At 30.2% G+C, this 13683-nt stretch overlaps 1 protein-coding gene across 1 annotated transcript in view; it reads right to left on the reverse strand.

Moving 5' to 3' along the window:
• Positions 1–13683, reverse strand: part of LOC107437090 (dynein axonemal heavy chain 5) — a 165860-nt gene that overhangs the window by 97016 nt on the left and 55161 nt on the right. Inside the window, exons 19-24 of the mRNA XM_043043611.2 lie at positions 12176–12310; positions 8503–8664; positions 6190–6436; positions 4904–5145; positions 3843–3983; positions 1473–1719 (exon numbers count right to left, since the gene is read on the reverse strand). Coding sequence (XP_042899545.2) covers positions 1473–1719; positions 3843–3983; positions 4904–5145; positions 6190–6436; positions 8503–8664; positions 12176–12310 — 1174 coding nt within the window. The remainder of the gene's footprint in view (positions 1–1472; positions 1720–3842; positions 3984–4903; positions 5146–6189; positions 6437–8502; positions 8665–12175; positions 12311–13683) is intronic.

Here is a 13683-nt window from a genome sequence, read left to right on the forward strand (position 1 = left end):
GTAGATATTATTTAATTATTTCTACATCTTTGAGAATATTCTAAAAACAATTTACGGTGTTAAATTTCGTTATTAGGGTACCCTTCCCGTAAACGGACAAATTTTTTGGTCCCATGAATGTCCGCTTAACGGAGGTTTCACTGTATATATATATATATATATATATATATATATATACTGCCCCGTAATCACCACTCTTAATACATATTTTGGCGTTTTCTTAAATGCTAATAAAATCTATTACATCAAGGTGAATACAAGGTGTTTTAGTACAACACCTGATTACGCCTCTTTTTAGTGATTGTTTTCAATTGTTAAAATAGGTTTTACATTATGTTTAAAATATGATAAGCCCTCTTTATCCTTTCTTCCTGGTAAATGGCCCTGTCAGGTAACTTATCAGTCGTGCATGACCAAGATTCCTGATAAGTTTGAGTGCAGTGTCTCAACCAAAAACGATTGGCAAGCGAAGCCTGTACCATTGCAGATGAACATTAATTGCGGTTTTTGTTCTTAAATATAATCAACTAACATAAATACGATGCATTTAAAAAATATGCATATGTTCCTGAATTGTTTAAACCCTGCATATTTCTCAATGTAAGGGAGTTGTAACAGTCGTTGTATTTTATAGGGGGGAAAAGTATATCTAAAAGTTTTATCTGACTGCTCAAATAAAAAAAAATTATTATAACATATTTAAAATTATAATTCCAGAAATATAATTCATTTACCATTTAAAAATGATTGTTTTATTTTTTTAAATTAATTAGTTGTTGTGAAAAGTTTGTTTTATTTTTTTAAATTAATTAGTTGTTGTGAAAAGTTAAAGTTTGTAAAGTTAAAGGTATATTTTATCCTTAAATAATAATTTAAGCAATTTTATTCGTGCTTAAGTGTAAATTTTGATTCTTCCTTATCATGAAGAAACCATGCATTTTTACTCTAATAATATACTCGTTCTAAGAAACTACCTTTTTATTTAATACTTTCAAAAATGAATTAAAAACGAATTACAAATATTAAGTGTACATGTTTATAAATTACCTTAATATTTTATCACATAAGTAATTGACATCCTAAGTTCATAAAATCAGACATATTGAATCGTTTTAAGGAATGTCATATTTAATAATAATTCTACAAATAACGAAAGCTTTTTTTTATTAGTTATTTTAAATCTCAGTATCTCCATATTTCCTAATTTATGATTTCCAGAAATTATTTCCTGTAATACGAAAATAAATATAAATATGCAAAATGCTGTGTAGTAATATTGCTTTTTTCATTATCAGAATGGCAAAATTTATTATGTTAACATAGATAAGATAGGTAAACATAAATTATAAATAATAATAAAACTGCGTAGATTTTGATTTATTTACAAAAAAAGGAACAAAAAAAACACATTCGAATTCAATGTACTTATGAAAAGTAATTAAATTAAATAAAACCTATTTTACAAGTGTTACCTGTACTATCAACGTTGAAATCGAAGATAGAATCATTAAGATCTGTGATATGTGGTAGATCAAGATTATAATCGGTTTCATCCTGTAAATATTTTTCAAATTTTAGACGATCTGGTATTTCTAAAAATGCTCCAATACTCCACATAAGACAGAAAACATATGTTTTTTGTAGTATTCCAGCTAGCACGTTCAAATCTTTTTGGTCCTTTTCCTCCAATGGGAGCAAACCATCCATCAATTTTATGAACTAAACATAGGAATATATTGAGTCAAAACATAGATTTCAATTTTACCAATAAAATGCTCATAGTTCACATTAAATCATATTGTGCTTGTAAGTTACAAACCTTAGTAAGGTGTCATATTACTGTGCCAGTTTAACATTTTTCAATTGTTCAATGCATAATATTATGACTTCAGCTTCACTGTAGCAGATTTTTAAAATAATACTTTCATAAGGTTTTAACGAATTTGCATGATAAAATTATCCAAAGGAGCGTGATTTTAAAAATTCTGAAACGTATAAATATATGTGACATAATAATAATAAACATGTTTCAAACGCTCACAGCTTCATTGCTAAATTCTTGAATGTAATAGGGGGACCGGAAAGTATTGTAATTTCGGTGCCTTTGATATTTGTTAAGATTTTATTTTTAATCAATAATGTATTCACCCTCGTTAGCAACAACCTTTCAATACCGGATCGAAAATGAATCGAGAAAAAAATGAATTGGTTTTTCAGATTAACGAATATTTATTGCTCCGAAACTACATAACTTTCCTGTCCCCATAATATTTAACAATTTAAGGTACAAAAATATTTTATTAAACAAAATAAAATCAATCGCATCTCACTCTTATTTATTATTATAGTTCAATGCAGTGCTCAGTTTTACTTAGGTTCTGTTCAAGGTATTCAAAAGTACGAGAAAATTCGTTTTTTTTTTTTTGGATATCAATGAGATAAAATTTCAAAACAATTAAATCTTTTGAACAAATTTCAATTGACTGTTCAATTTTGAAGGAAATAAGCTGGAATTATACACATACGTAACAGTTTCAATTCTTAAATACATTATGAAAAAACAAAACTTGAATGCTTTTTGATTCTCCTTCTTTTGGTTTCTCTAAAAAAGTTCCAAACGTTGCTAGGATTGACATATTTTGATTATGTAAAAAAATTTTACCGTTAAAAAAGACTTTAGAAATTGATTTAACCATTATTTAATTGTTCAACACTTGCTCCTTTTGTAAAAATAGTCTTGTTGTTTTACCTTAGAACTTAATAGTCTTCTTTACGTTTTAAAATAATCAGAAATTTAGAGATAGCAAATTTTAATTTTTTTCCTCAACCAATCAATAAATTTTGTTCCCATACCACGGAATCTGCCATTTCAAATTTTCAGAAGTAGGGCAAATTCTCGATAAATCTTTTAACATACAACCTAATAAGTGAATAATAATTTTAAATATGCAGTTCACAGCAGGAAACAAGATGTTTGTAATTGTAGGTGGACCATATTAAAAGCATTTAAGTCCGTAATAAGAATTGTTGAGATCATCGTAAGAAAACACTTTTGATTTAACAAGTAAGAAATACGGTTTGTAGGTCATTTCAATAAGAATTTCACATCTGGAATGTTTCTAAACAATACAATTCTAAATTCTTTAACAAACTCATAAACGCTATTTTTCTTCTAACTGTTTATATCATTGTGTTTATCACATCAGTTTATTCGCAAACATTTTTTTTAAAATTTAAACAGAGTAAGTTTCTTTTTAATTTAAGTTAGTCTCGTGATTTTCTTTTTTTTTTCATTCATGATGCAAAGGGAGAAAATTGTAGAAAAACAGAATTTGTAAATAACAGAATCGTAGCTAAAAACAGATTTTTTTTATTTATGAAAAATTGATGGGAATTAAAAAAAAATTCAAGGATTTAAAAAAAAAGAACATTTCGTGTTATTTTTAACGCAATCAAAGCATCAAAAAATAGTATTGTGGATATATTGAAACATAATGCACACAGGAAAAATTGTCCTAACTGAGAATGGAATTTGTTTGTGTGTAAGAAAAATTGATGGGAATAAAAAAAAACAACGTCGTAAAGAAATTTTAAATTTTTTTAAGCAATCGAGTTATTTTTAACCCAATTAAGACAAAAAAGTAAAAACAAATATAAAGCAAAAAAAAAAAAAATAGCATTGCGGATGCATCGAAAAAATTTCGAAGAATATTTTTATGGACTTGTCAAAATCAAGTCCATAAAAATATTCCAAGAAATATTTTCAGAGATTGAAACACACCAACTCATATTTGAATTAAAATTATTTTTAAATATATTGTACTTATATACACTGTACATACTTGCGTAATTATCATACACTGTAATATTTTCATTTTGAAAACTAAGTTTTCAGTGGACCATATGTAAATTGCTTCAAATGATCTCTCGAAAAGTTGAGAAACTCCTCGGGCAAGCATTTTCGGTTGTTTCATAAGCCAAGCCTAATAAAAAATAGAAAATAAAATTATTTATACAACAAGAGTTTATAATTCAAGCTTATAATTTGAGTATCGTAAATCTTTAATTGTTGATAACATTTTCCGTAAAATAATAAAAATCTTCACCTCAAAAATAAAAACATTTTGGAAAACACAAAATGTAGTTGAATAAAAGACAAAAATTTGAAAATATTATTATTACGAGGCGCATCCAGAAAGTAAGTTTCCCTATTTTTAAAAAAAAAAAAAACTCACACTTTCAGGAACATATTTATTGGCAACAAGTAAAGCAATGTTTCAGCTATTTTTCAACATAGCCACTACCAGAATTGAGACACTTGCCGTATCGTGGGATCAACTTCTGTATCCCTCTGACGTAGAACTCTGCCACCTGTGAATGGAACAACGTGGTGAAACAGTAAACGCTGACCGTTAATGTGAAACATTCAACATTCGACGTGCATTCAAAACAAGAGGCTTGAAATGCTTACTGCAGGTATTGTGCTCGTCCACATACGACTCGACTCACAGCAGGTGTTTTGACGGAATTTGGATCGGAGTTGTTTGATCATCCACCCTACTGCCCTGATCTTGCTCCCAGCGATTTTCACGTTTTCTTGCATCTCAAGAAATTCCTGTCCTCCGGTGAGCGTTTTGGCAACGACGAAAAGCTGAAGATGTCTGTGATACGCTGGTTCCATTCACAGGCGGCAGAGTTCTACGACAGAGGGATACAAAAGTTGATCCCACGATACAACAAGTGCCTCAATTCTGGTAGTGGCTATGTTGAAAAATAGCTGAAACATTGCAGTACTTGTTGCCAATAAATATGTTTCTCAAATTGAGAGTTCTTTTTTTTAAAAAAAATGGGGAAACTTACTTCCTGGATGCGTCTTGTATTGTTCAAAAGCTGAATTTCTTACTGTAAGTATGGGCTTCCAAGGTAAGCAAGATGAGCTCATGTAAACCATGCCGTTACGAGACACAGTTGCATGTGATGCATTGTCTAGATTATGTACTTCAAAGAGTACCTTGCAATTAGGGGCCATCGGGATTCGATCTCCATTCGCCAATGTCAAAGTCTTATTATCATCTAATACAGAGTTAAGATTTTCAATCCAAATGGCATCTACAGGACCATCCAGAATTATCCAGACGAATTCTCCTAAAAATTGAAATGTAAAATAATGTCATCCATAAAATATGAAAGGTGTTAGCTAAACACAGTTTCTGCTGTTAATTTTTTTAAATCCTTGCATAGAAATTAACACTGACAATGATTCAGCTGATTGAGGTAACATTTCTCTTTTTATTTAAAGGTTTGAGTTCTGCAAAATGTATGAACTTCGGAAATCAGATAATAGCAGAGATAGCGTTTCACTAATTGAAAACAGAATGTTGGTCAATCATTAAGTAATGAATACACGCGATTTATAAAAGCATTATTTAGTGATTGTTGGTGACTATGGCGAGGAAAGAAACCTCTCTTTCGAGATTTTTTTATGCTTCCTTGTTCTACCAGCTACTCAAAAATTCGGCAAGTTATGAGCCAAATAAAGGAAGGAAAAAAGAGAATAAAATTGATCTTCAGAGCTATAAAAGTTACAAATTTATCTCGCTTTTGACCATATGGTTTAATTTTGTGGTTTAATCTGGCCATTACATTATTAACTCCAGCGCTATTTTAAATTTTATTTTCGTGAAAGAATAATTTTATTTTTAACGAAAATTCTAAATTTCAAAGGCGTTGTTTGAATATTAAAGGCGGTGATCAGTACCCAAAAACATTGCAAATTTAAACATTTGAACAGACAGTATTAATTTTTATTTGATAAACGCAAACCAATACTAGTTATTCTCTTTAATAAAATAAATAAATCTTTAATAAATCTTCAAAAGAAAGTTGCAAACTTTAAATAACCAAAAGAGTGCATCGTAACTGATGACGGAACAACAAAAATTGCTTGACATACTATCTTTTAAAATCCATGAAAATTGATGAATGAAACTTTTTTGCAAACATCACAATATTCTAATTTGACAGTACTATAAAATTCGGGGACAAATATTATATGGTAATTGGATAAGAATTCGAATTCAACAAAGAGGAAGAAACATATTAAAACTACTTTTTCAAATCCATTAAGCATTTAGGTTTCATAAATTAAAATTATAAAATAAAAATCCGTATTGAATGCTTGCATCGAACCTTTCTTTGCCTTCAAAGTTTTTCTCCATAGTGCAGAAAAAATACCGTCTGTCCAATCATCAGTGGCCACATCCAATCTTCCGAACATCTGCGGTGCAGTAATCGCTTTCGGATTCATCCTCATTTCTTTGTGAGGAGTACCAAGAGCCGTTAAAGCCGCCATGAGGATACGAATACATGAACTTTTGCCACCTCCTGCCGGCCCTAGTGTCATAATTCCATGTCGAACTAACTGAGTTTCATATAACTGCAAAGTAAAAATGATATATGAAAATATTGGGGCATATCTTATCATTCTCTAACAATTAAAATTAAATAAATTGAAAAAAATAGGTGAATTTCCTTGCGTTTAGCTAACCAAAAAGTATAAAAAATTTTTATATTTTTATTTCCAAATTTAAAGGCATTTGCTTTTATTTTCGTTCGATTTTTATTATTATTATTCGAAATTACTGAAATATGTCATTCCATATTAAGGGCTTAAAACTTATAGCAATGTTTCTTTGATATAAAATAATCCTATGATATTATCATATTAACGCAGCATTTTGTGATTGATATATTAATTAACATAACACATTAATTAACATATATCTAAACTTACTAACTATTTTACGATTATTAAACTGTTGTTAAAAAGTTGCATTTAATTTTATTAGAAACTTTCGATATAACTATTTCTAGTCAACGTGTACACTTAAAATATTAAAAATGAAATTGTAAGGCATGAGGAAATAATTTTTCATATCATTACTAAAATAGTCTTTCTAGCAAATAAACAATCTTTTATAGCAGCCAATAATTAAATGAAAAGTTAAAAAACAAAATTGTAGATGAAGCTACGATATTTTTTTTAGACATAATGTAATTTCATATCCTTTATAAACAGGCTCACCGATTAAAACAAGCTCAGTCACATGGGTAATCATAAAATGCCAAGCTTGTTCAAGATTACCTGAATAAATTTTTTTCTAAATTACAGATTATTATTTTCACAATAAAAAATGAACTTATAGTTACAAAAATGAATGAATAAATAAAACCAGACTTTGAATTCAATGGCGGGCTGAATGACACATTTAGGTAGTGTCTTTAAGCTGATACTTTTGAAGTGTGTATTACATAAACCTAAATAAAAATTGAATGCTATTTTTTTAAAAATAACTTCGTATACTTTTTAAATAAGCTCCCTGAATAAAAATTGGTCTCCGCAAGAAAAATCACGAAAAACATATTTTGATACCACATAACTCTGTGTTGCACACTATAACTGCTTGGCTACGGTTATTAAGGTTTTACAAGTACGTCGTATTCAGTTCAAACCACTGGTTTTGAATCTAATTACGTAAATCCAACAAACTGAGAGGATGAATGCTGAATTTCACAGCTGTTCCAAACTGTACTGTGTCCTCACATTTTCTATGGAGTTCAATCAGGTGATTTTGCAGGTCAATCAAAATGTAATAGAGTGTCTATGTCTACATAAAACCAGAATATTCTATCAGCCCGTTGAACTTTGCTGTTGTCATCATGACAAATAATGGAATCAACTCATCATGAAAACGGTGCTTGAAAAACAGCACCTGATCATTCAGAATGTTAAAAAAATCTGTTGATTCCTGATTTTGGTTTATATCAGTGTTCACTTCAGTAAGCTGATACTATATAATTTTTTTAAAAAAAAGTAGCCCCAAAACATCACAGACCCACCTCCATTAACCATTTATAGGGATATTTTTTCTAGTAATGCTGTATTAAAATATGTTTTAGAATAATATTGATTTGCAGAAAGAAATTAATTTAGCATATTGAGTAAAATTTATTGATTTTCACGAAAATTGTTTGAAGGGAAAAGTAGGAGATATTTTTCAAATCTTTATCTACTGTAAAAATATATCCATAAACTTTAACTTCTATTCTTATAAATAACAGAATTTATAAATTTTGTGTTTATAACTACAAATAAACTCGATAAAAAGTGATCAAATACAAATGAACGATAGCACGAGATTAAAAAGCTCCCATGCGTTGGCCTCTTTTCTGGGCCCTAAGCTAATTTTTACTCTTCCTCGTATTTATGCAATTTTTTACGACTCCCTGAAACGGAATGCTCGGTTTTCCCGGCATTATTGTAAAACACAAAAATATTAAATTTAAATTTTATATAACGGATTAAATTGTGTTTTTTTTTTTATGATTTTTCATGCGGGGGCTCATTTTTTCCCCGGCGAACCTGCTTAAAAGTTGCGTGTACTGCAGTGAAACAAGAAAGGTGAAGTTCATTGGGAAAAATAAGATAAAAGAATGGAATACCTGCAAAAGCTTGACTGTCCAAGCGGGGTATGATACTAAGCCTGCCTCTTTCACCTGCGCTTCTATAGCCTCTTCCAGTTCAGTGTTGCCTTTTTTGCGATCTTTAATACCAGGGAAGAGGTCATTCAGCAGAGACAAAAATAAGGGCTCGTTCTCATCAATCTGAATAATGAATGAATGATATTTCACAAACGATAAAAAAAGGTAAAATGAAAATGAATGATATTTCACAAACGATAAAAAAAGGTAAAAATATGGTTCTAACATAATATGATTATTCCTTTTTCTTAGTTCTCCGATGAATACGAGTTCTTCCGTTTTCAAAGCTATGTCCTTTATGAATTCCTAAAATTCATAAAGGACTACGAGAAAATAATAATAAACTCGAAATTGAAGAAGTAAAAATATTCATAATATAGAACGTTGAAATATTACCATATTTACTGTTCACAAGAAATAAACTAAAGCTGATGGTTGTAGACAATTTACAAGCTCATTATTAAAAGATAATTTTCTAAAAAAAAAGTGCTTTTTTTTAAAATCATCCTTTCATTTTCAAACTGTTGTCTTTGAATAAACATAAATGCTGAATTCCATGCCAACTGAAACCAGTAGTAGAATTACAAGCGTAACAGAGGGGAAATCACACAGGTATTTTATCATAATAAATGTATTAAATATATGTGAAAACAAAAAATTGTGCAATAATATGCTACTTTAAGGTGCAATGTTTAATTAAATGGCATGACATTTCCCTGCAACTATTCGTCAAATTTGCAAAATGTCCCCTCTGTTACATTAAATTTTTCGAAGTTAATAAAAATGTGTAAGCAATTTAAAAAGTCTTAGAATAATTTATTTTACCTTGAAATGTGATAATGAGGAAAAAAAATTACAAATAATGTTTAGGATGTTCTAAATAAAAGAATATAGCGGAAATAACAGTGCATGTCAAAAATGTGGGATTTTCTTTGTCCCCTCTGTTACGGACGCTTTTAATTACCTGGTAATTAAACTATGTGGCTCTTTTATTATTTTATGCAATTAAATTAAACATTGCGCATTAAAGTAGCATATTATTGCACAATTTTTTGTTTTCACATATATTTAATAAATTTTTTAAGATAAAATACCTGTGTGATTTCCCCTCTGTTACGCTTGGAATTCTACAGATACATTAAAAATATTTTAACCTTTAAAACTTGTTATATCGTAACAGTTTAAATATAGAAATGAGTTCAAATATTACAGTGGGCAATCATATTCATTGTATAATTCAAATTTTTTCACTGTAGCTTTTCTTTTAAAATGCTGAAAATTATTAACGAAGAGTTCAAATTGGTATCATATAACAACCAGGAGGGTTAAACAATAAAACACTCGCTCTTCATTAAGGCAATCCGAGTCTAAATCTCAACGATGACTTGTATTGACCATAGAATTGACGCAAAATATTCGCTGCCCTGTAAAATTCGGTTAATAGGCTAGATTCCCTTTTGTCACCGGACTTGCCATATAAGGCTTCTGTGGATTTCTTTTCTATGTAACGTAAATACGGGTTAGTCTTACCCAGCGAATTCTTCAATAATTCGAGTTTGACCCAGGAGTTCCCTTGTCTTCATTATTAGGTTCCGAATTAGAAGGCTCCGAGTTGCATATTATAAACCATACTTCTGCTATATGGATCAACTGTCTAATCTCAGCTGCTTTAAAAGAACTTAAATAATTTTAAACACAAAAACTAGGGCTGGAATAGCCTGGTTGGTAGGGTACTGGGCTGAAGTCCAAAGAGTAGTGGGTTCGATACTCTCCGGCTGAAGACTCCCAGTGTAGTAAATGGGGACTGATGCACGTTAAATCTGTCGAGTCTCAAACTCCCCCATGTTTCCATAACAAATCATGCCTCTAGGGTGCTGGTCCAGGAGTTTCCTTGTCTTCTGGATTGGTTCAAATTTCCAAGGCTACGCAGTTGAACATTAGTAATCGTAAATCCAAAATTCGATCGGCTGTTCAACGACGGTTATAAAATAGAATAAAACACAAAAACTAAACTGCTGTAGAAATTATTATTAATTCGTCGATTTTTATTTTTTAACTGGTACACTTAATGACTTTTGACTGCTAACTGTTCATCAAACTAAAAAAAAGAAGCTTTTTCTGGAATTTATCACGCATTTAATGTATTTAACAAATTGATGATGTAAGCAATTAAAATAAAATTCCAAAAAAAAATGAAATTTGTAAATATTTAAAATAGAAATTGATTAACAAAAAATATTTTCATAAAAGGAAAATAGAGGCAAAGTTATTGAAAAAATTTCAAACACCAATAGTGAAAGTACATTAAGAATATTTAAAATTGTGAAATAATTCATATTCAATTTATAAAATCTATATTTAAGATTATAATCTCCTCCGACTTCCATAAATGCAAGTAATGAAAATTAACAACGTGTTGCAATTCGTGACAGAACAATGGTGAAATTTAATAACCCAGACATTTATCTAAACTCATAATGAGTAAGGTTTTGAAACATTCTATAAAAGTTATGAATATTTACTTTCAAATATTAACTTCTGGCAGCTATTTTAATTAAACAACTGTTTTCAGAAATATTTAAATATTATATAGAAATATCTGATACATTCATTTGCGTAACATCAGAACTTAAGAGAATTGCGTCTCAAATGTAATGCAAACGCGTTTAAAGGTTAGTTAAAACTAACCTTTAAAGTTTATTAATGTGTCTTTAATAAAACTTAGAACAGCTTATTCACACTTCCAAACATATTGTTGCTAAAAAATAAAACTTTTTTTTTTAATTCGAATTTTTTTTTATAACAGTCGTTGAACAGCAGACCCAATTTTTATGGGTTTACGATTTCTAATGTTCAACTCCGCAGCCTTGTAATTTTTAACCCAATGCAGAAGACAAAGGAACTCCTGGTTCGAGTATTGGGAGAAAGTTTTACCTTCGTGACGGACTTTTCGATGGAACTAACCCGCATTTTCGTTACATGTAGAGTAAGACCACGAGAACCTCCCACGGTTAACCTGGCGGAAAGGGGACTCTTACCCATGATCCGTCTACCATTGATTATATTTCACGTCAGCATTGTGGTCGGTGCAAGTCGGATGCGGAATTCGTATCGACTGGGATTCGAACCCGGTTCGCCTCATTGGAAGGCGAACGCTCTATCCCCTGACCCATCGCGTCTCTAATTTGAAATTTGCAAAAATTAGGAAATTTAATATTAAAAAAAAACGAAAAAAACTATAGACTTTTTACAGATGTTAAAATTATGATCATAACTTAGATTAGTGATGCTGTTATTAAAATTATAATATTATTCAGACGAATGTTATTATATAAAAATTATTAGTGAGTTAATCGAAACTGGACATACACTTTTGGCTGTGTCGTTGTAATATCGATTGTTAGGTTGGAGTTTAACTATTGCCGCTGTTTCTGAGAAAACCTAATCGCTTCTCCTCGCAACTTCTTTTGCTTTTATCTCGTGGTATATGATATTAAAATTACTATCTGATTCAACTTGATAAATTCGTAACAGTTATTTAGTGGTATATTATCCAAGGAAACAAGTATAATTATAAGTAATAACAATAAAATATTGTAATAAATTTTTAAATGATGAAAGCTAAAATCCTTACCAATTTGGATAAATTCATGTCTTTTAATACTCTCATGACTATGGCACTTTCGGAATCTGTGGTATTGCTTCGTTTAGTAGCACCAAGGGTGCGCAAAACAGAAAGGATATTTCGTAGACCAAAATCATAATGCACCTAAATTTGAAATAAAAAACCAAAATATCTTACAAATATATAAAAAGGGAGAAATCCGTGATCGCATTATTGGAATCATCACTGATTAACCATTAGTCAAATGTTTTTCTCTTTTGTCGCCCCAATGGACTGATTTAGTTTTTAATTCCAGCCAATATACATTTCTTAAGGCGCCATTAAAAAAAATTTCCTTCAACAGTATTCCTATTTATATTTAAATTTCCACCCAGACAGTAGTTATGAATAAGTTAATCATGAAAAGAGCATATAAATACTTTTAATTAATACAATGCAAGAATATTAAAAATGCACACTAGTCAAAATAAATAGAAAAAGCTCAGTCTGGATAACAGTCACCTGCAAAAATACCAAAATTATCGTCTGCTTTTCTTTTTTATCTTATTGTGTCGTTTTTTTATTAATGCTTATGATAGCCATATTTTTTGCGACTCTTACTACTTTTTATTTGTTTTTATGGTGTTGAAGTTGATTTTGTCGTGGAACTTGAAAAACACCCATTTTTCAAATAGGTAAAAAAACAATTTATATGAGAAAAAACTGAGTTATGCTTAATATTATAAAATTCTACACAATTGCCAAATTTTGAAGAAAAAAATGTTATACAATTAACTTCTTTTCGTTTATTTTAATCAAATATATACTTTATGGCGCGACTCGTATAAAATCAAGCACTGGATAAGTAGTTTCATTTTGGTAACTGCAACTCTCTTGGGACCACAACTCTCAATGCGGAAATACTATTAAATTCTATAAAATTTTAATTCAGTTCATTTTATTAAATTATTTATATTTCCATTTAGTTTGCATAATATATAGTTCTGTTACTTTGTTTGCTCATGAAATCGGTTGCTGCACGCTTTGTAATAGGTGTGGATTTATTTTCTCCAAGGAATGGATTGAATAGGTACTTTACTTTTAAAGCATTTTTGCGAGCATGTTGTTTCTAATGACACTTAGACAAGTCAAACTCGACAGCCATTGACATTTTGCGAATTAAGCTAGGAAGGTGCGTCTTTAGTTTGACAAGAGAGCACCACAAGGGTGAAAGTACATCTTAGCTCAGAATCCCACAGATAAAGGGCAGCACCTCTTATTTTATAACTGTCGTTGGACAGTCGACCCAATTTTTGGGTTTACGACTACCAATGTTCAACTCCGAAGCCTTGTAATTTTGAACCCAATCCAAAAGACAAGGGAACTCCTGGATCAAGTATTGAGAGAAACTTGCCTTCGTGGAGGACTTTTAGATGGAACTAACCCGCATTTGTATGGGGAGGAAAACCACGTAAACCTCTCACAGATAGTCTGACCGCAATGGAACGCTAAACCATGAACGGTCTACCGATGAGGAT

The sequence above is a fragment of the Parasteatoda tepidariorum genome, chromosome 2 (genome assembly GCF_043381705.1).
Source record: "Parasteatoda tepidariorum isolate YZ-2023 chromosome 2, CAS_Ptep_4.0, whole genome shotgun sequence".
Lineage (NCBI taxonomy): Eukaryota > Metazoa > Arthropoda > Arachnida > Araneae > Theridiidae > Parasteatoda > Parasteatoda tepidariorum.